Raw genomic sequence first — 24,042 nt, 5'->3', positions numbered from 1 at the left:
ACAGAGCAATCGGAAAATGACCTTGAATTCAACAGTAAACACAAGAAATTCCCCCTCAGCGGCAGAGTTAGCCTAGGCTTCACTCTGATTCTGCTCCATGCTCTCTGAACATTCTTTCCTCTTTACTACAGCTTCCCTTGCCCACATTCCTCCTCCGACACAGCCACCCACAGGGATATAGGGTGTTTTCATGCTTGTGTTATCACCATAGCAACAGTTTCTCTTCTACCTGGAAGGCTGGAAGCCCCGCAGTGCTCTGTGCCAAGAATGCAAACAGGGGACACTACCGCTCTGCACTCCAACACATGTGCGCGTGCACACACTCCTTCCTCAAGGTCATCGCAATGAGAATCACTAAATCAAATTAAGATGCTGACACCTGGTAACACACAATTAGTGTAAAGACAAAAAGGAGGCAAATGACTATAAAAAGATATTTTGTAGATATCAATTCTTGAGGGATTTTTAAAGTGAGATTTCTAAAGACTTTGAATCAAAATGCAGCTCTCCTTTGATGAGGCCACAGGCAAAAGAAAAATGACATTAAGTCATTTTAGCAAAACATATAAAAGCACTAAACAAGTAATGTGTGGTTTCCAAAAGTGGAGGCACTCAAAGCTTATGATCCTTTATGGTTTGTGAACAGGGTTAGGCTGTGATGAGACTGATAAGTGGTGGCCACAAAAACCATGGAACAGGGTCAGAATTCTACTTTAATAAGTGCCCATACAAACCTATTTCTTTAAGTACTATAGACAGTGCATTATAGTAGAGACCAAAACGAGAGAGACAAGGAGGTATGTCCTTTCACTACAAGGACAGTAAATGGTGATAGCTTGGATCTCCAGGCCTGCCTGCTGCACTGGAGGTGGGGTGGGGTGGTCAGGACTCAAAGGTGAGTGCCTTTCCAGGAAGACAAAAAATATTACCACTGAGTCATCGAGACAAACCATGGGTTTTTAATCCTCATTTTGCACCCAATTCTGAGATCTCAAGCAAAATGTACTATCATTTTTGTTTCTAGGCCCTTTCTACATTCCTCTCTTTGAGCATCATTCCTTGAGATACTAATCCTTTTGAACAGAGATAAAAAAACATCAATGAGAACCCTAAGAGGAGGGGAATACAGAAGTGCTGTAAACCAGGCAACTGAGGCTTTGGAGGCAAACCCACAGGCAGCCTTCCTTAGGGCAGCACGGGGTCCTTCTCTGAACTTGAATAAGTGGGCTAAAGTGAGAGTGATTATTTCTTACAGAACATACTGGTTAGGAAAAATTTTAGCTTAAAAAGTCTATCCCCTCTATATTGTAGATGCTAGTAAGAAATGAGTTTTTTTGAGTACAGTCATGCGCCACATAACAACATTTTGGTCACTGACCAAATATATGACAGTGGTCCCTTAAGATTATAATGAAGCTGAAAAATGCCTATCACCTAGTGACATCACTGCCACTGTAATATCACAGGGCAACGCACTACTTACATGTTTGTGGTGATGTTGGTGTAAACAAACCTTATGTACTGCCAGTCATATAAAAGTGTAGCATATACAGTTATGTATACTACATACTTGGTAATAAACAACTATGTTTCTGGTTTATGTATTTACTGTACTTTTAAAAAAGATTTTTAATTGATTTTTAGAGAGAGGAAGGGAGAAGGGAGAGAAAGAGAAACATTGATGTGAGAGAGAAACAATGATCGGCTGCCTCCTGCACACCCTCCCTTCTAGGGATTGGGCCTGCAACTGGGGCATGTGCCCTGGCTGGGAATCAAACCAGCAACCTTTTGGTGCACAGGACAACGCCCAACCAACCAAGTCACACTGGCCAGGTCTATGCTATACTTTTGTCATTTTAGAGTGTACTTTCTACACATATAAAAAGTTTGCTGAAAAACAGTATGCCAGCAGCAGCTCCCAGACATCCTGTGCTTACCACATCTCTCAATCACATCTTCTCTTGTCCTTGATTTAATCTCATGTGATTTTGTACAGTAACCTGCTGTATAGGTGTGTAGCCTGGGAGCAGTAGGTTACACCACACAGCTGAGGTGTGACGTAGGCTGTACCATCTAGGTGTGTGTAAGTGCACACTACGATGTTTGCATGATGAAATCGTCTGAAGACACATTTCTCAAAATGTGTCCCTGTCTTTAAGCAATATGTGACTGTACATGATTTGAAGAACTAAGGTAACTGAGGAGACATCTTTTGGTTCCCCCATCTGCCCATTTTAGGCGAACTCTATGATCTTATAGTAGCAAACTGACAAACTTGGGAGAAGTTCCTCCTTTTTAGGAACTCCTTTCCTCACCTGAGCTGGTACAGCACCTGCACACCTGTCAGCATCAGTCTCTGCCTTCCTTGTTTCCTGACTGAGGAAGTGCCAGGTATTGGAGTAAGCGCTTTACCTATCTCATGCCCTCAACTTCCCCAACCCCCAGCTTCACTGAGATACAACAGACATGCCATTTACTTTCCACCAAAGCTCTATGATGGAAGTACAATTGTTCTCATTATAGAGAGAAAATGTGGCTCAGGGAGGTGTCGTATTTATCCTAGGTCACGAAGCCAAGAAGTAGAAGAGCTGGAATTAAAGCATGAGCAGGTTTAATGTCAAAATCTGTCTTAGTCACCGGGCAAGACTGTCTCCTGAGCTGCAATATAAGTGAGAGCCACGATTTCTCTAATATTTGAGCACAGTGCCGGACCAAGTAGCACATCAATAAATACTTCTCACATACTGTCTTCAAAAGAATTTGCAAACCTGAAAACTCACTAATCGAGACCAGCAAAAGGACTTTTCCCAAGCAATGCTGACAGAGGAGAAACTCAAAATCCTCTTCATTCTGAGCTGAATAGGAAATTCTGTGATTTGTCTCTGGGAAGGTGACAATATTTTAACCATCTTTTCTTGACTAGGTGAGAAAAGAAGCTCCAGAATGCTCTCTGGGGGCAAGGCAGAACAATGCCCATTTTCTAGGGGTCAGGGAAGTCGAGCCCACACTAACAGCTCAGGCCGCCAGGCCGCTTCACTTAAAGTTGCACTCCACCACCTGGTGGAAATCCAGAAGTTAGCCTCTGGGAATTTCAAGGGGAAGAATCTGAGAGCTGCATCAGCCCTCAGGAGGGGCAGGCATGGCAGTGCCCGCTCATGCCGCGCACCAGTCTTGTAGTCTTTTATAAAACAGGACAAGAGAGAGAGGCAGTTATTTTCACCATTCAATGCCTAAATCAAGGGATAAAGAGGATAGAATATAGGAATAAAAACTATTTCTGTGGGGCTGAACGGAACCAAAAATAAATGTTTTACAGGTTGACATTTTAGTTTAACACGTGTATTTTTACCTTTCCCTATTTTGGGTAGATGTTTATCTCCTTTTTAAATAAGCACTGCAAACAACAGCAGATAGGGTATTTATTTGGCTTTTATTGGAAAGGTAGGGTGGCAAGAGAGGTAAGCAGTATTTGTCTTTGTGGCTTTTGTTCTTCAAGGAAACACACACACACACACACACACACAAAATGAAAGAACCAGGTTCTCTAATCAGAGCCCTTGATATATGAAATGTCAAGTAAGGAAGTATGTATGATTATCAGCCCAAATCTCTCAAGGACTGAGAATGCCTATGAACAGATTCACTATGCGGTTTACTATGGTGAATTTTAAAGAGTGCAAACTGACAAAAATAGAGTTAAATCCTGAAACCTCATTGCTACAAGGCCAGCTCTGCTCAGTGCTTGATGGGAGGGAGGCTCACAGGGCTGGCGTTTGGGATCCACTCTGGAATTATGTTGGGGTAGGAAGGCCTCCCTTTGGCTTCTTAGCTCCACAGTTTATCATCACCTAACTACACTTTGGTGTCCTTTACAGGGTGGCTGTGGGGACCAACCAGAGTAAGGACTCTGCAAGGCACTCTTGAAAATCATTGCAGCCTGAGATCTTAGGCTATTCAGCCGGAATCCTGAGGCTCTGAAGGAAGCACCTCAACTTGAGAGAAAACAGGAACAGGCTAAATTTCAGAGAAGGACCCCTTCCCCTACTTCTTTCATGGACTTGCATTATGTAGCATGGACTTCCACACCAGTAAATAAGCCCTCATTCTGGGGACTTAAAACTCCTTTTGTTGCCCGGCCAGGCGTAGCTCAGAGGTTGAGCATTGACCTAGGATCCAGGAGATTGTGGTTCGATTCCCGGTCAGGGCACAAACCTAGGTTGTGAGCTCCATCCCCAGTTGGGGGCGTGCAGGAGGCAGCTGATCAATGACCATTCTCTCATCACTGATGTTTCTATCTCTCCCTCTCCCTTCCCCTCTCTGAAATCAATAAAGATATATTAAAAAAAACACACAAAAAACTCCTTTTGTTATCTAGACATTTAGTTTTTGTCAACATTACTTCCTGAATAAAGCTCTTCCCTGACAGTGGGAACAAGAAGATCAAGCTTCATTCATATCTGGATAAATGTAAAGTCCTGTACTCAGGGCACAAGTCAGCTGACTGGCTGGGCTTCAAATTATAGTGCTGCTAATAAGTGCCAACCGTCCACTGTCACAGCTGGTGCCGCGCTGGCACTGACAGCTGGTCCCGACTCATTTACATTCTCTTCACACAGTCATTCAGCTACTGTAGGCGGCTGCAGATGCCTAGTTTTTTAAAGCAACAAACTGGTTCACTGCAGATGTGAATTTTGGTTATATTTCACTTTTGTAGTCAATAACACTAAATGCTACAAAGGATGGGAAGGGGCCTGGAAAGGGTGGGAAAAGATGAAAAAAGAAGGTAAGAGAGTTGGTGAGTGAGAAAGAGACATTAAAAACAAATATGTGACATACAGAAGAGATAAGTGGTTACACATTCACATTCTCAGGCTCCAAACTCAGTGTTCTTCAGTTACTCTGATTAAAGTGTCACCATCCCCTTCTTTAGCACTTGTCTCCTGAGTACTCTTAAACTTCCACCTTGTTTGGGGCCCTGGCTACCTTTCCGGAAAGCTCTACTTTATGGAGCAAAGTTATGGTTCTGGAAAGATAGAAAAGACTCAACAGGGAAATTTCTGACCCTAAGAATAAATATTCCAGGAGCATTGCTTTCAAATTTCCTTTTATCCAACACTGCAGTCCCAAACCCAACACATCCAATTCATTCCTAAGAGTAACATGCTGAAAACAAACTGATGACTCCTTTACCTGAGAACATGGGTGAAACAGGTACTGAGGGCCGTGACAAAGCATTCCAAATCACCAATGAAACCAAGACTCTTCCCTCATTTCATCAGAGATACAGTGTCTTAGTATTCAGGGATTTCAGGGGAATGATTGCAGGCATTCGAGCCCTCCTCCAGACAATGCATTAATATAAACGCCTCATCTCAGAGTGCCAAGTTCCTGGAAATCTAACTGGAGTTATGATTACTGGCAAAATCACTACAATGAGGAAGCTGATGCCCTTAGTCTCACAGCGGACAAAATTACCTCGGGATTAACGGTTGGTTTAGCCTCCTAGCTGAAGAGAAAGGATGTTATAAGGAGAATTTGGAGGAACAATACTGACATCTTTGACATTACATTCAGAATGCACGTAGTGGTTTGCTTCAGTATTAAGCCTAAAAGAATTATGTCAATCCTGCTTACAAGACAATGTTCTGCTGACATATACATTTTAAACTGCTCAAGAGAAAAACCTTTCCTCATGGAGCATCAGTGCCACCTAGTGGCAACTTTTTCCATAGCTCATAATAAGGATGGGTCTTGGTTGTAATTATAAGCTCTCCCTATTCAAAGGACAGGGTGGGAACTGCTCTGCAACCTGCCTCAGGTTCCCATGAGACTTAATTTTCACTTTATTTTCTATGGTGGGCCAAACACTGGAAGACCTTCCCCTAAGAGTAGAAAGCAAGTCTAGAACGTGAATGGTATTATACACAGGCGAGGATCAAGTTCTGAAGCACACTGTAATAGACAATGCCCTGTAATGCAAAACATTACCGAGAAACGTAACAAGACTTGAATGGAAAGACATACTTTGAACTTCGATAGCAAGACTCAACATAATCCTCACCCAAGGATATTTTTTCCATTGCTTTCTAGAGAAAGTGGAAGGAAGGGGGGAGGGGGAAGAAGAGGAGGGAGGGGGACAGGGAGAGGGAGAGGGAAACGTGGATGTGAAAGAGACACATTGATTGCTTGTCTCCTGCACACATCCTGACCAGGGCCAGGACGAACTAGCAACCAAAGTACATGCCCTTGACCAGGAATCAAACTGGTGACCCTTTGGTGTGCCAGCTGATGCTCTTCCACTAAGCCACACCAGCCAGGGCTGCTTGTTTTTTTGATAGTGGCCATCCTAACAGATGTGAGGTGATACCTTACTGTGGTTGATTTGCATTTTCCTGATGATTAGTGATGTTGAGCACCTTCACATATACCTGTTGGTCATTTGTATGTCTTCTTTGGAGAAGTCTATTCAAGTCCTTTGCCCCTTTCTTAATAGAGTTGTTTTTTGTTTGTTAGAGCTGTAGGAGTTCCTTATATATTACAGATATTAATCCTTTATCAGATAAATGATTTGCAAATACTTTCTCCCATGCTATAGGTTGCCTTTTCACGGTTTTCTTTGTTGTGCAGATGTGATCTCATTTATCTACTGTTTTTGCTATCTGTTTTTAGTGTCATATCCAGAAAAATCACCAACTTCCCCCTATGTCTTCTCTAAGAGTTTTATAGTTCCAGGTCATATGTTTAAGTCTTTAATCCATTTTGAGTTGCTTTTTAAGTTAAGGTATAAGATAATGTCTAATTTCATCCTTTTGCACATGGTTATATAGTTTCCCCAGCACATTTGAAGAGACTATCCTTTCCCCATGTGTAGTCTTGGCATCCTTGACTATTCTACTGGCCTTTATGTTTGTCTTCATGCTAGGACCATACTGTTTTGATTACTATAAGCTTTGCAATATGCTTTGAAGTGAGGAAGTGTGAGGTCTCCAGCTTTGTTCTTTCTCAAGACTGTTTTGGCTATTTGGGTCCTTTGTAGTTCCATATGAATTTTATGATTGTTTTTTCTGTTTCTGCAAAAAATGTCTTTGGGATTTTCACAGGGATTGCACTGAATCTGTAGATGGCTTTGGGCAGTATGACAGTTTAACAATATTAGTCTTCCAATCCATGAACATGGATGTCTTTCCACTTATTTGTGTCTTCTTTAATTTCTTTCAACAATGTTTTGTGGTTTAGAGTGTACAAATCTTTCACCTTCTTGGTTAAAGTTTATTCCTAAGTATTTTATTATTTTTGATACTACTGTAAATGAGATTGCCTTCTTAATTTCATTTTTGGATTGTTTGTCGTTAGTGTAAAGAAACAACTGATTTCTGCATGTATCTTTCACCTGGATCACTCAATAGCCAAAGAGATCTCCCTGATATTTCAGTCCCCTCATCCCTGCGCCTCAGAATGGTGTCAAGGCCCCATGGCTCTGGCCCTACCCAGCTCATGAACCTTTCCCTTCACACTCCCAGAACTAGTCAGCGTCCAGGATGCTACTGCTCCTTGGACTCAGAACATTCCAACATCTTCACTTACACTTCACTCCTACCCTTTCCTTCCCTTGGTTACTGCCTCCTTGTTCTCTGTATCTTTGGATTGTCAGTTACTCCAATTTCTTACTTCTAAGATGCCAGAGACTCTTAGGACAATTGTTATATAGCAACAGCCTGAGGTGGGGGACAAATTAGTAAATGAACACATCAGTTATGAGAATACACCCAGGTTTTACACAGAAATGTTAATGTTGAAAACAAAACAAAGTTTTAGTCCATTGATTTAGTTTCTTTCTTCCTTTTCCAATATCCACTTTCATTTCAAAGCAGAGATACAGTATTCAATTCTGATCATGCTAGTTTAGAAAAATGGCTTAAAAGATACTTGTCTAAGTGGATGCCAATATTCATTAAAAACTCCAAGTGGCTGGCCCTGGCTAGGTAGCTCAGTTGGTTAACACATCATCCTAATATGCCAAAGTTGCAGGTTCAATCTCCAGTCAGGGCACATAAAAGAAGCAACCAATGAATGCATAAATAAGTGGGACAACAAATCAATGTTTCTCTCCCCACCCCCCGCTTCCTCTCTCTCTCTAAAATCAATAAAAAAAAGAACCAACCAATGAATGCATAAATAAGTGGAACAAACTGATATTTCTCTCTCCCTTCCTCTCTCTCTCTCTAAAAGTCAAGAAAAAACAACTCTAAGTGATAGCTCACAAATTTTAAGACATTCTTAGTACACAGAATAGGAGTCTAGTTAAAGAGATTTTCAACAGTGGGGTGATTAAATAGCTTTGATCTCACCTGACACAGTCAATTCTCATGAGAACAGTTGAGTGAATAATCTACCATAACAGATGCCACCATGATGCCCAGCTCTTTAGTCAAAGAAGTGAGGTTAAGACATTGAAAATTGCAGGGTATGAAACTATTTGAGTACAACAGGGTGGTGAAAAGGGAAACCAAGAATAATGCCAGCACTGTGGAAGAAACACAAAACTCTCTATATTTCACATTACAATACAGGAAGATGGCATAAAACAGAGATCCAGAGCTTTGTGACTGCAATTCAGCAGTGGCCCCCATCTCCGTAACCATGTCAACCACCATTCACAAAGTATGATCTTCATTTGCTTTCATTAAAAAAAAAAAAAAGAGTACTCAAAACCTTCTCATGGGTCAGCACACAGATAACCAGTAGATATGTGTGCCATGAGGGTAGCTCATAATACCATAATTCAGATATAAAGGTAGAAAAAAATTGCCTTCCTACCTTTCGGCAACGAGGATTGGGACAACTGAACCTCTTCACATCACTGTCCAACAGAGCAGGAAAGCTACAGGAGGGGCACCTAGAGTCAAACAGCAGAAAGAATGTTATTCAGAATAGTAAACCCTGATGTGGTTCCATGTGACTGTTCATACACAATGGAGTTTTCAGCTGGACGGCCACATTTCCTTTTATTCCTTTTCATTAAAACATGGACTGAGGTTCTCCTTTGTTCTGGCTCTTACCAGGAAATGCAGGTGCCATTCTGAGTCCTGCCTCAGTGCAAACTATTCAATAAACATACCTTTCTGAGAACTCCTCGCACATGTCGCTGTTCCTCCAGCCCAATATACTATGTTTGTACCAATAAGCCATATGACTAAGAAATGCCAAGGGATATAGGCAAAAATTTGAACTGCAGATTTTTTCCATTAATAAAATTATTCTTTTATTATTCAGCAAGAAATGCCAGAAAATCTGGAAAATACAGCTTTGTTGCAGAATCTTAACCACCTGGTGCAAGTGCTCAGGCAGCCTTCCTAACAGAGAATGAGCAGACAGACGACACACTCCAGCTCTGAGCACTCACCTGACAAGCTCGTCAGCGTAGGCTGCAGCGACTTCTTCTTCAGCCTTCCGCTCGTAGTATTTATACAGGATGGTCTGGGGAAGCACCTTCTCCAGTTCGCTGGTTGGGAATGAACATGTGCAGCTACCTTCCATGCAGCTGAGCTCTGACTAGAATGATAAAGTCAGGAGGCAAAGAGAGAAAAAAGAAAATTCAACCATGGTTTCAGAAAAATGAAAAGCCTCAGTGGTTAAATGCATCTAAAGCAAATAAATGGTGATTAAGAACACCGGGTCGGGGGAGGGGGGGAAGAACACAGGGTCTGAGATGATAAAGATATCTGTCCTCTCTTTTCTGAGAAACCATATCCAAACAACAAGGAAACCATGAAATAAAAATACAAAGCCCATGTTTGATTGCCCCAAAGGACCTCTATCAGCCCCATCCACAATACATGACGATGGAAAGTGGATGAGGAAGGGTAAAAGTCTAAGCAGACTGGAGGGGGAAAGTTGCAGCTCAGTGTCTGAAAAGGAGATACTCGTGAGCAGCAAACTGGTTCCCTCTACAGCCCCTGGAAAGGCTGGAGGTCTAGACATCTTGGAAGGCAGATGTAAGTAGTAGGAAGGGAGGGAATGACAGGAATAAAAACTGGAGGACTGTTTGAAAAGTCTCTAGTTCCTACCCCCTGCAGATGGAGTCAGGTGACTTAAACTCTTTCAGGAGAAAGGACAGCCTCTGGAACCACTGGACCAGAGGGCTCTGGACTTCATCTTCAAAGCCACTTATGACAGGTTGAGTCCTCACACCACAGCACTCTGACCAATTCTGCTGCTCTTGTCCATTTTTAAGGACCCTTGTAATGATACCAGGCCTACCTGGATAATCCAGGACAATCTCTATTTTAAGGTGATCTGATTAGCAATCTTAATTTCCCTTTGCCATGTAAGGTAGCATATTCACAGGTTTTAGGGATAAGAAGGTAGACATCTTGGGGATGGGGGGACATTATTCTGCCAATCACAACCACTCTGCTTATCGCTGTTACTCAGTCCTTGACTACACCACAACTGACCTTAGAATAATTGATGATAATGAGTGATTTGATTATTGGTTGGGTGTTTATGAAAAACAATTTTGGTTTTTAAGTATTCATCAAGACAAAATAAATTCCTTTCCGTATTGTGTTATGACAGTGTCAAGAGAAACTAACTCTGGAAAGAGAAATGTGATCTTGTATAAAACAGTTATTGATTTTAATACAGCTATAAAATCCTTCAAAAATCAGTTAAAAATTACTAATTTGCTCTCCCATACATTCAAACAGGCTGCAAGATTCTCTCTTTTAGAGTTTGTCCTTCATTTTTCTTAGGAACTGGAAGATGAAGGAAGCAGCAGGTGCTCCTGTGACATGGAAGGATAGAGGCACAGAAGAACTCCACCCCCTGAAAAGAAATCTGCTGTGCTTGGAACCAACATAATCACACAAATCAGGGACTGTCTAGGAATCACACACATTAATATGTCTTAGCAGAGGGATGCTTTCAACCAGAGGAGCGAGGGATGTTCAGGATCATCAGGAGGAAGTCAAGTTCTCTGCGATTGCTTGTCTCCTTGCTTATGTGGTGTCCTTTGTGTCGGGGACTTTCTTTGTTACATTATACCCATTGTTCTAAATTCTAAGTCAGTGGTGCTGAACCAATGGTGTGTTTCAGCATAGCTTAAGGTCCACCTCACTCTAGCAAAGGCACTTCCACAAGGTATTTATACTTGTCTATAAACATGGTCTCCTCAGACTCTGAATGTTTCCTGTCTGTGGGTGTATTCCAGTTCTTACCTTTCCAGATCCAAAGACTGCCTCCTGGGCATATCTGATGAGACACTCTTTGCAGAACAAGTGAGCATCTGCACACTGAGTCAGCTCCTCAAATGGAAATTCCCCATAGCAGCAGCGGCACTCAATCAGCTGGCCATCCTGCAGGCCGTCACAAACACATGTGAAACTTCCCACATTCAAGTAGAAGGCCTGCAGGTCTCATATTCCCCACCCCACCCTCACCAAGAGGTAAAGAGCAACCCCTAGAAGCCACAGAACAACGATGAGCTGTTTTCTGTTGTATAAATGTAACTTGAAATGCCAGTACAAATACCAATACATAAAGAAAGTGAGATTTTCACTTTTTTGGGTATTTTTTGGTGTCATCCTTTATTTAAAATGATCATATTTATGAATTCCATGGTGCCAGCAGAACTGCACCATCTGCAATCAGATTATATTGCTAACGTGACTGTAAGAGTCAGGGACAAGTGGCATGACAGATGTTACCTAAAAAGCTTCAAAAGTTGGATTTTCTTTTTTTGCTATAGGATAATTATGTGAGAAGATCATTTCCCAACCCAAACTTTTTCTTAAGGAACCACTGAAGCTAACTATAGCAGCAATCACAAGCAAATTCCTACCATGAAAGAAAAGGCCACTATGCGAGGAACAGTAAAGAGTACAAAACTCATCCGGCCCTGAGGTTATACCGGTTTCTGCCTTCTAACTCTCAGCAATACCTGAGTTCTAAATTTTCCTCTAAGAGTTTATTCCAATGGATTCTAGGCAGTGTTCCTTAACACGAACATTTCTATCATCTCCCCTTCAATTCTCATCCAGTCTGGTATTAAGAGCGACAATGTTTCAAGTACCTGACTGCAATGCGATTACAAACTCAGCAGATCAACAGATTATCCGGGAACCAGTGTGCCATCAAAATGCTGAGGAAATGTGATAAGAGAAAACGGCCCATGAAAAATACCAGGATAAATGAATTAGGTGAATTTTCAAAATACCTTTTGATACTGTTCTTCATTCATCTGCAGAGCAAGCAAAAAGTCTTCATGCTGAGGAACAAAAAAACGAGACATGCAGATAAAAATTTAGTAAAGATGTCACAAACCATTTAGAATTTATTTCCACAGACGTAAAAGAACTATAATTAATAATCATTTCTTTAGTTACATGGTTTAGCAGTTTAAAATTTATCAAATTTTGACCCTCAAAAACATCTTTTCAATACTCTGATAAAATGTGCAAAGTGCTTTTGCTGTACCCTATGATGGTCGTCTCAAGGAGAAGCCCTTGTGCTACTGAGTTGCAAGCTGCTGAATCAGGCATTTTTTTCTTTTTTTTTTTACAGAAAAAAAAAAAAAATGACAGAAAAACTCTGATTATTCAAAATTAGGTATTTGGCAGACATTTCTCGAAACCAAATGAAGTGATTATTTGTGGCCAATGATAAAATTCTAGAACTCAAGCAGAAATTAGAATTTTGGAGAAATCATCTTGATCAATCCGTCACAGAGTTACCTACCTGTCATCTGCTACATTAGGTGACATTGCCTTTAAAAAAAAAAAAAAATGTGTGCATGGTGGTGATGAAAATGATTACTGGTACAATCTGGTGCCACTGGCTTGACTCCTATTAAGGCACAGTTGTACTGTCAGTAAAAATTCAACAGTGAAAAGATAAATAATGTCTTATCATTATTACAAGAGATGTAACCTTGCAGAACACCTAGAGTCTTGGGGCCCTGGCTGGTGTGGCTAAGTGGGTAGGAGCATCGTCCCATAAACTAAAGGTTAGCAGGTTCAATTCCTGGTCAGGGCACATACCTAGGTTGTGGTTCAATCCCTGGTCAGGTGCATGTGGGACACAATTGATCGGTGTTTCTCTCTCACCCTCTCCCTTCCTCTCTCTCTCTCTCAAAAATCAATTAAAAAAAAAGTCTTGGGGAAGCCAGGGATCCGTGGGTCATACTTTCAGGGCTGCTGGTCTAGAAAATATCTATTAAAAAACCCAAAATACATATTCTGGTTGACTGGCATTTGATGGTAGATTTGGAAGAATTAAAGAGCTCAATGGCCCCTCTCTCTGGTTTTTACCCACTATTAGAGGCCGAGGGAGGTCAAATAGAATGTGTGCTAAGTTCCAATTAAAATCCTGACATAAATCTGACTTATGAAACTGTGAAACTTAGTATCATTACAAAACCCAGTTTTCCTTTTAAAAACTTAATAGTTGCCAGGCCGGCGGGGCTCAGCGGTTGAGCATTGATCTATGATCCAGGAGATAGAGGTTTGATTCCCAGTCAAGGCACATGCCGGGGTTATGGGCTTGACCCTCACTAGGGGGTGTGCAGGAGGCAGCCCATCAATGACTCTCTTATTATTGATGTTTCTCTCTCTCTTCCTTCCTCTCTCTGAAATCAATAAAGATATATTTAAAAAACAAAACAAAAAAGTTTATTCAAATCAATCACACAAAAGAAAAGGCAAATCTTAAAAGATAATTTTATAGTAAGCCCTAAAAGCAAACCAGAATCCCAGAAACACATTCTACACACATCTTCCTACCTCTGCCATCTCTTTGATTTTCTGTTCATAGAACTCCTGCTCTTGTTGCACAGCTGGAAGGAGGGCACGCCGGTCATAGGACCTACAATGTCGCCGCTTATTTTCCAGAAAGAACATCCTTCTTTCTATTTTTATGTCACCTAGGAGACATGACAATGCAAAATCATGCAGACAACTGTTTGCTAGGAACCCAGGCCAGTCATCCCAGTCTTCTGTGGCATGGGCCCCACCTACTTTCTAGAAGCACATTTCGTTCCTCTCTTGCATGTGCCACCATTTGGGGAAATTGGACTCTATTCCACCCCCTAACCTATATGCACTTTTTGACTTTCATGTATTTTTCCCCTTCTTATATTCCAATTGGAGCAACTCTCCTAGCCCGACAGTACCGTGCTGTGAATATACCAGCTTATTACCCATTCTATTACTGAGGACAGGTGGGTTTATAGTTTGGCGTTAGTATAAATTGGGCTACTGAACATATGTCTACAATTCAGTTGAGCACACAGGAAGAAATGGAATTGCTGCATAAGCTTTAGAAAACAGCGCCAGTTTTCCAATGTGGTTCTTCCAAGTTACACTTTCCCTCCACCAGCAACGTATGAGTCCCAGTCATTCCATATCTGCATCAACACCTGGTATCATCAGTTTTCAAATTTAGCCATTCTGGTAGGTGCACATGTGTTTTATGTATGTTTTTAAACTTTGTATCTTGAAGATTTCAAATGGAAAAGCTGAAAGAATATAAGACCTAGATTCACAATAAATCTTAGAATAAAAGGTAACAGAATGATAAATATCACATCATGTAAAATTGGTCTGTTCAGATTTTCTATTTCTTCTGTTGATTTGATAATTTTCAATTCTAGAAAATTGTCTACTCCATCCAGACTTTCTATTTACTCACAAAAGCCTGTTCTTAGTAAACCTTTTGATTTTTATCAATATTTACTATATCAGGTTCCAGATATTCTTTTTCTTCTTGTTCATTCTCAGTAGTTTTTAAAAATTAAAAAGTTTTTATTACTTAGAAAACCAGTTTTTTGTTCTCTATTCTTTTCCATCTATTCATGTGTATAGCTTTCTGCCATCACCACCTGGTCTTAATCACTGTAGCTATGTAGTAAGTCTTGAAATCAAGTATTTGTCCTACTTCACTCGTTTTAAAAATTACTTTAGCTATTCTAGTACCTACCTTTCCCTATCAGGATAAGCTTATCTATTTTATCTACCGAAAAAATCCTGCTGGGACCGAATAGGAATTACACTGAACCTGTACATGCATACCTGCGATATTGCCGGTCTAGTGCAAGACCACCACAATAAAGCTAGTACCACAATCAAGTCACAGAAACCTTTTGGTTTCCCAGTGCATATAAAAATTACATGTATGCCCGGCCGGGTGTGGCTCAGCAGTTGAGCGTCCACCTGGGATCCAGGAGATCGGGTTCTATTCCCGGACAGGGCACATGCCCGGGTTGCGGGCTGGATCAATGACTCTCTCATCATTGATGTTTCTGTCTCTCTCTCTCCCTCTCCTTTCCTCTCTCTGAAATCAATAAAGATATATTTTTAAAATAATAATAATAAAATAAAATAAAAATTACATCTATGTCATACTGGAATTAAGTTTAGTAGCATTATACCTAAAAAACAAAACAATGTACATACCTTCATTAAAAAATACTTTATTACTAAAAAAAGGTAGCTATCACCTAAGCCTTCAGCAAGCTGTTATCTTTTTGCTGGTGGTAGGTCTCGCCTCAATGTTGATGCAAATACAGAACGCAATAAAGCAAAGAGTGCAATAAAATGAGGTCTGCCTGTATATAATTACGGAAGGATTTTTATCCTTCCTATGTTGAGCCTTCCAATCCATGAACACAGTATGTATCTTCATTCATTTACATCTTCTTTGATTTTCTTCAGTTTTGTAGTTTTCATCATACAAGTCCTGTACATGTCTTGTTAGATTTACATCTAAGTATTTAATTACAGGAGGAGTGACTATAAATGGTGGTGGTGTATTTTTAATTTTGATTCCACATACTCATTGCTCGTATGCAGAAATATAATTGACTTTTGTAGGTTGATCTTATATCATGCAACCTTACTGAACTTATTTAACAGTTCTAAGAGTTTAGGGTAGAATCCTTAAAGTTTTTTCTATCATGTCATCTGCTTACAAAGAGTTTTATTTTCCTTTCTGATCTGTACCTTTTATTTCCCTTTCTTTATCACATGGGCTAGAACTTCTAGGACTAGGACTATGATGAATAGCAGTGAATAGAGGACATCCTTTCCTTGCTCCCAATCTTGGGGGTGGGGGAGAAGGATTTGGATTCACCCACCATTAAGCATGTTAGGAATAGATTTTATTGTAGACATTATCAAGCTGAGAAAACTCCTCTTAATTCCTAACTTTCTGAGAGTTGTAATCATGAATAGGTGTTAAATATTGTTAAATGCCTTTTCTGCATCAACTGATATGACCAGGTGATTTTTACTCCTTATTCTATTAACATGGTGGATCGCACTGATTCGTTTTTAAATACGAATACACTCCATATCTGGAATACACTCCACTTGTTCTTGATGCATATTAAAAAATATTTTGCCCGGCCGGGCGTGGCTCAGCGGTTGAGCATCGACCTAGATGGACCTAGGATCCAGGAGATCAGGGTTCTATTCCCGGTCAGGGCACATGCCTGGGTGGCGGGCTAGGCAGCCGATCAATGACTCTCTCATTATTGATGTTTCTCTCTCTCTCCCCTTCCTTTCCTCTCTCTGAAATCAATAAAGATATGTTTAAAATATATATATATTTTTTTATGCCCTGGCCAGTGTGGCTTGGTTGAGCACTGTCCTGTGCACTGAAAGGTCACCAGTTTGATTCCTGGTCAGGGCACATACCCAGGTTGTAGGTTCGATCCACAGTCAGGGTACATGTGGGAGGCAACCAATGGATGTTTCTCTCTCACATTGATGCTTCTCTCTCTCTCTCTCCCTTCCTCTCTTTCTAAAATAAATAAAAACATATCCTCAGGTGAGGATTTAAAAAAATAGTTAAATGTATCTCTAAGTCAAAAACATTAGACTACTAATGTAAATCAAGTGTATTTTCTCTTTCTAACTTCCAGTGTTCTTAAAGATGATCTAATAAGTGCAATATAAGAACCAGAATCTAAAATTAAAAAGGATATACCTGAAACAATGGGTAAAACTAGGAAGACCAAGTTAACAGGGAAAAATGTCAGATGCATCAAAACTGAGACATCAGTGAGGTAAAATCGAGGAGGATGAACAGACCAGGGCTCACTGTGAGCCAAAGGTGGGACATACCTGATTTTACAAAGCTATAACATTCTTAGGCTGTACAGACTTAAGAGCAGAATCTAAATCAGAGCTCTGTCCTCACAGCGGGCCTCACTTGGAAAACTCTGTCTAGGCCGCTACACCCAACTCTCAGAGGCGCCGACATGCTAGTGAGGGGCACACGGAGACGGAAACCAGGAAGAAAAGCAGCAACAGGCAGATTCCAAGGCTCTCCGAGGCGAAAGCGACAACCAAGGTGGGAAATCTCGGGAAGTACCCTTTCCCTTTGGCTTGATAAAAAAGAATTTTTTAAACGACAGAGCTGACTAACAAGGGAGTGGACCATCTTACAATGTGTTACTTTCCTTTCTCTACCACTAGAAGTCAGAAACAAATATGACATAACTATGCATTAGGGACGCCTAGTCTAAAGTGCGAACATATGTAGCTGAATGAAAAAAGCCACTCGCACAGTCCCCACTTTCTCATTCTGCCACAGACCTGTGAGAGCATCACATCAGGAGAGCACTGCTCCACAGACTAGCTTGGGAACCTTAGGAGTCAGGGCCTAGAATATTTTCTTTTAGGTCCTGAAGAGTTCAGAAATCCAAATACTTTTCAACCCTACAGCTATATCATGGAGTTTCCATTTAGTCACACCTGAAATCAAATTGTAAAACTAAGTACAGATGTAACAGTAAGATACAGAAAAGGAAAGGGAAATGTTCCTTTTTATGACATAATCTATAGGAAAAGTTGTAGTGGACTCTTTCCTTGAACATAAGCAACGCAGATGAAATTTGCTGTAAAGTTCAACAAGTTTACCTTTTGCGGAGATTAGACCTAACGTAACCTTTTTGGAAGAGTTTTCAGCAGTTATTTAATCAGTAAGAATAACAGAATTTTAAATAAGCAAGTGACTACTTCAGAGCTGTTTGTTTTGTTCTGTGAGAAGCCACTCTCAGGTGTATAAGTGACCCCTCAGCAGTAAGCAATCTCTGGTCTAGATAGTTTTTACTAGTGATAAAGCGAATTCTCATCAAACATCCAAGACCATTTTTCTCCCAAGCTTAAGGGTGCCCCAAACATTTTCCCATGTGCGAATTCTCTAACATTGCACGAAATTTTCCTGTCATGGTGTCTCCTCAGCAGAAAGAAGGAGGGCGAAAACTGTAGCCACTTTCTAAAACACTGATGTGCGGTCCAAGCAGTCCATGTTAAGGTCGCTCCTTGGACTCGTCTGCAGGACATTCCCTAAGCAGTTGTACCATGACGTCCCTTCCGTGTGTGTGGGAAGGGGGTGGTTCTGCACAGCAGCTTCATACAGTTTGCCATTACCTTGTTCAAACTTGAAATCTATGTAAGAATACTGATTCATTTCTTTTCTCTTTTTTCTTTTTCCACTGGTTTCTGGCGATAGCTCCTGCCATTTTTTAATGGCATCAGAAAAGGCCTAAAAATTGAGAAAGGGAAAGGTTACCACGATAGACGGGACACAAGAATATGGGAAACACAGGCAATTCCAAAATCTCATTTTAACTCAGTCTCAGCTATCTCCCCTGCATGGCTTACAGAAATAGGTAGTGGCAAAATAAACAGGTAGCATTTAATTACTTATTTTTGTTTTCTCTGACTTTCATAAACTACTACAATGGCAGAACCAAAATACTTGCTAACAAATTAAAGGGCAACATAAGAAAACAGAAACTGCTCAACTGTCCTTGAATGAGTACAGGTTAAATCACAAAACAAATAGCTAGCGAGTTGTACTTCACAGGGATTACCTACATGCTGTTTCTCAGGTCAACACTCCATTCCACTCCCCTCACATTCCTCGTTGCTTTCATCTTTGTCCTGGAGCACAAAGTTCTTATGCCAATGATAATCCCATCTTCCATACCTTTCCACTTCTACCTTTCTTAGATCTTTCTAATAAGTATTTAAATGTGCTAAAGATTTTGCCACTGAAGGTCTAGTCATATAGACCAGATAAAATTAGATTATCAGAATTCCTTCTTTTCGAGACCTGCTAGTTATAATTCACACCCACACACCCCAAAGGCACCACAGTTACTTTTTCTTGCTTCGTAGCCTTTGCTACATTCTCTAGTGAAGACATCTATTCTTTGAGACTGTTCAAATGCCACCTTCATTTCCTTCCTAGTGTTCTCATGTACCTGCCTCTCTTTCATAATACAATCACACTGCTTTAATCCTTTTAAATATCTCATCAAACAGACTGAAAGCTCTTTGGAAGGAAGCTAATTTTGTTTCATAATGCCAGTGTCCTCAAGGGATAGTCAGTAAGTGCTCAAAAAACCTACCAGGGAACATATGAACAAATGTTGAAGCATAATTTTTCCTGTTGCTATTATCTGGCATTTCTCCCTCTAGTTTGCTCACGTTCACAAATCAAATACCCATTCGAGGTATAAGTTCTGAGAATCAAGGATACAGCCTACTATGATTTTTAGGGTATTTGTGAAAATGGCCAAAGGTCCTTTAAGGGAGGACCTAAAGACAGACGGGTGGATATTGTCTCATGCATTGAAAGGTTGCTGGTTTCTTGGTCAGGGCATATGGCCTGGGTTGCGGGTTAAATCCTTGGTGATGGGGCATGCAGGAAGCGCCTGATCAATGCTTCACTCTCACATCGATATTTTTCCCTTCCTCTTTAAAAAAATCAATAAAAAAATCTTAAAAACAACACTATAATGGGCATTTGATGACATAAAAGCTGAGGAATGGATAGAGACTCAAGCCTGGGGCAGGGGAGAGTGAGAACTTACAGACTGAAGAGAAAATTCTTAATCTGCTTCAAAACAGTCTGGGAAGGAGGGGAGCCAGTGGAGATGAAACAAGATTGTGCAGGAGCTGATAATTACTGAAGCTGAGTGATGGGTAAGCATGGGCTTATTATAATATGATCTCTTTTAAAATATATGTTTGATGTTTATAATAAAAAGTGAAAAAAAAATGCAGGGAAATGTGATTGTCTTCACAGTGAACATACTTCCCCTAAGCCATCATCATGTTTGAGGAACAGCACGCACAGAGATGACGTGTTATTCTATAATTACAAAACATCTCTGGGTGTACCTTCTACATCCCTGTCCATGAGTGTCACTTTCTACCGGGAAGAACTCTTGCACACCATCTGCACACTGCAGAGAGAAGTTGTAACTGAGCACACCAGATTTTAGCTAACAGTACTTTCCCTTCAACACCCCGCTTTCATTCAAATAACATGTAAAATTTCAAACTACCCACCAAAACAAGCAGACACCATAAAAGATGTAAAGGGCCAGAAAGATAAGGAAAGGGATAATGAAGGTATAAATGAGGGAAACTGAGCCACAAAATTCTACAACCTCCCACCAAATAACAAGTGGGCTGTGGAATGATCAAAACTTTGGCATGGACATTACTAATGAAGACCCACCCATCCCCCAGATAACTTCTCTTCTGGGCTCCCTGGGAGCTCAGGAAAGGTCTAAGGAACCACTGCAGCAGTAGAGCGCCAGGCAGGCCTCAAGATAAGAGTCCCAGCTTTCCTGCAGTTACTATTTTTGTGGGAAAGCTCATTCACTTTTCAGTGACAGTACAGACATCCCCTAGTTACCTGACCTGGGGAATGAAATTCAGAAATAGAAACCACTAACTCTGTATTCCTTCAGAAAAATTTTACTTAAAATTAACCTACGATCAGGAGTTTGACAGTAGTCTGGATCTTCTTGGCAATCTAAAGGTAGAAGGATCTTAGACTCAGCATGAGGTCACATTCACTTGGGGCTTACCATCCTTCAGGTTAAGACATAGTGGGTGCTTTAACCATTAAAACAACTCCATTTTTGTCTGTCATTTGGAAAAAAGCATACTGTTTGCTGGGAATCAGAAGAACTTCAGCAGAAGAAAGGAAGAGGAACACACCAAAGACCTGCTGGTGTTCTTTCCTGTCCTGCCATGAAACAGGTGCTGTGCAGTGGACGTTACTAATGAGGCATGTCCACATTAGCCACTAGTCACCAGGACTCTTCAAAGCCTTGGAACAGAGGCGCTCAAGCGGAGTCTTATTTAGGCCCAAGGGTGGGGTGGGCAGCACAGTGGGAGCTTTCAAGCAGCTGCCCACTCTCTTGTGAGGCAAACACTACTCACCAAGCAGTGCTGCATTCCCGGGCTCTTTTAGAGACCCTGCCTCATGTACCTGACAACTGACCTGTCTGGGGCAGATTTGAGTGGCCTGCCCTAAGCCAAAAAGCACATCTGGAAGGAGCAGCACTGGAACACATCTTTCACACACTAGTCATCCTGCATCCCTCGGTAAAATTCATTACCCTCCAAGACTTTATAGTCAAGCCAGAACTCCGCTGCTTCTAATGTATTATTTCTTTTCATTCAGTTCTTCCTGGGCAGCAAATACCTTTCTCTATTTATCTTCACCCTGACAAACTCCTTAGCCCTTTGCCATCATAAACCACCCCAATTTCCACAAGCTGAACTCCATTCTGTTATCACAGGAAGAAGTATTCGAGAGGTGTGACCCCACCAGAAGACGAAGTAGAGCACCTTTCGGGTGATTGCATAGTGTCCTTTGAGCTCATTCAGGGCCCACTTGATGTCCTGACTGCTGAGCATTTTGAAGTCGGCCATCAGGAGGTCAGCAGCTTGGATGAAGCAGCGCTGGTCAAGGGGAGCCAATTTAGAATAGTCAAAAAAGTCTATCTTAGGCAACTGAAATGAGAGAGAGGCACAGCATTAGAGACCAGAGGGAAATCATCTGAAGGTTTGCTGATTAAAGAATAGAATACTCTCATTCATATTTACTCATAAGGTTACCAGCCCTGAATAGAGATGAAGAAATGGTGCTTCAGAGAGGTTAAATGGCTGTCTGGAGGCTAGTTTTACTAGTAAAAAAGTATAGCTGGGGATTTCAACCCAATCTTTCAGCCACCTTCTTTCCACACAATGTTTAGAAAAATTAAATTTTTCTGGCTACAAGATACAAAAAAGAGGTAAGTCCAAAGAATTTGTGGGGAACAGAAGGATGGAGCAACAGACCCCAATGAGGTGGTTCTGAACTGTATTCTCCTTCACCACTTACCCTAAATGTTCATTTGGACCACAAATGAAAATAATGATTAAGATTTTTAAAAATCTTCACCCAAGGATATGTTTATGGCTTTTAGGGAGAGGGGGAGAGAGGGAAGGAGAGAGAAGGGGGGGAGGGGGGAGGGGGAGGGGGGAGGGAGCAAAAGAGGAAGGGGGAGAGAGGGAGAGAGAGAGAAACGAACCTGCAACCTAGGTGTGCGCCCTGACCTGGAATCGAACCTACAAGCTTTTTGGTGTACAGGACGATGCTTCATCAATTGAGCCATCCGGCTGGGGTGATAATGATTAAGATTTAAAAAAATCAAACTGTTTATATTTTGATACAGGATTTGGTTACACAGGTATACACATTGTATATAATTTTTATATTAAAACTATTAACAGCCTTGGCCAGATGGCTCAGTTGGTTGGAGCATCGTCCCATCACCAAAAGGTTGTGGGTTTGATTCCCAGTCAGAGCACATGCCTGGGTTGCGAGTTCAATCCCTGGTCAGGGTGCATATCAGAAGCAACCAATCGATATTTCTCTCTCACATCGATGTTTCTCCTCCCCACACCTTTCTCTCTAAAATCAAAAAACATATCTTTGGGTGAGGAAAAAACAAATAAACAGAAAACTATAATCAGATATTGAACTCTAAGCAGTGATCTGCAGGTTGAAGTATGTTTGGGGCAGTATATCAATGCTTTTGCGATTTCGTTTTAAATGTATTATAATGAAATGAAATATAAGAGAGAGGTGCTGATGGACAGAGGGACAGATATGTGACAAAATGGATATAATAAAATGTTAACTTTTAACAGTACTGCTGCTGGGTATAGAGGTGATCAATGTAAAATCTTTTAACATGACTATATAATTAAAATTTTTCATATACTTTCAATTTTCAATGGTAAAAAATAACTGATATGATATAAAAAATCCTGGCCAATTCTTGTTTCATTTTAGGAACTTATTTTGTAGGATTAAAGATAGGAGGATTTTTAAAAAATATGTTTTTATTGATTTTAGAGAGAAAAGAGGGGAGAAGGAGAGAAACATCGATGAGAGAGAAACATCAACATTGATCAGCTGCCTCCTGCACCCCCCAAACTGGGAATCTAGCTTGAAATCTGACCAGGTATGTACCCCGACCAGGAATCAAACCAGTGACCGCATAGGTTGATGCTCAACCACTGAGCAACACCAGCCAGACAGGAGGATTTAATTTTTTGTGAGAAAGAGAAACAATAAAAGAAGTTAAATACAGAATTCAAAGTGGCTCAAATTGGGAAATACCACTGAAGTATAAATATATTCTGAAATCCTATTTTCCTGGCTAGTCTTTAAACTGGTGTCCTGACAAAGCACTTTCTTCACGTAAAGATGATGAAAAGCAGAGCATTTCCAGGCAGAGGCTGCAAAACAAGAGCTTGGTACTTGCCTTTGTCTCCTCTTGGCTAGCAAGCAGGCTGCTGCTGGGGTTGATAATGACTCGATCTTCTCTCTTTGGATAATCTGGATTTTCCAGAAGAAAATTACAAAGTCTACAAAAATAAATGATGTTATTTTCATACTGTTTCCAAATTCCACACCTGCCCATTGATTCAAACTCAATGTTTGAAAATGAAGTCCCTAGTTACACATTACAAGTGACCTATCAAGAAATTAAAATGTCTGCTGATCAGAAAAACAAAACAAACAGACAAATAAAAGACAATTACATTGACTTTCTATTTTTTGCTTGCTAGTTTAAAAAGCAATAAGCATACTGATGAATGCAAAGCCCTCTGAAGTTTTTCTATTAGTGGGGTATCAATGCAACGAAGTTGTTGAAATTTTTATTGGTTGAACTGC

The 24,042-nt window shown here is 40.7% G+C and overlaps 1 protein-coding gene across 3 annotated transcripts in view; it reads right to left on the bottom strand.

The window, feature by feature from the left end:
* Positions 1-24,042, bottom strand: part of RNF216 (ring finger protein 216) — a 115,292-nt gene that overhangs the window by 65,645 nt on the left and 25,605 nt on the right. For all 3 annotated transcript variants that reach the window (XM_087817013.1, XM_087817014.1, XM_016213631.2), the window contains 8 exons: positions 23,630-23,732; positions 21,663-21,827; positions 18,435-18,549; positions 13,782-13,921; positions 12,218-12,268; positions 11,220-11,357; positions 9,404-9,552; positions 8,818-8,896 (listed from right to left, as the gene is read on the bottom strand). In XM_087817013.1, coding sequence (XP_087673139.1) covers positions 8,818-8,896; positions 9,404-9,552; positions 11,220-11,357; positions 12,218-12,268; positions 13,782-13,921; positions 18,435-18,549; positions 21,663-21,827; positions 23,630-23,732 — 940 coding nt within the window. The remainder of the gene's footprint in view (positions 1-8,817; positions 8,897-9,403; positions 9,553-11,219; positions 11,358-12,217; positions 12,269-13,781; positions 13,922-18,434; positions 18,550-21,662; positions 21,828-23,629; positions 23,733-24,042) is intronic.

This window comes from Miniopterus natalensis, chromosome 4 (assembly GCF_054644295.1).
Source record: "Miniopterus natalensis isolate mMinNat1 chromosome 4, mMinNat1.hap1, whole genome shotgun sequence".
Taxonomy (NCBI): domain Eukaryota; kingdom Metazoa; phylum Chordata; class Mammalia; order Chiroptera; family Miniopteridae; genus Miniopterus; species Miniopterus natalensis.
The sequence above is the reverse complement of the archived record's forward strand: the minus strand, read 5'-3'. Positions and strand labels throughout refer to the sequence as shown.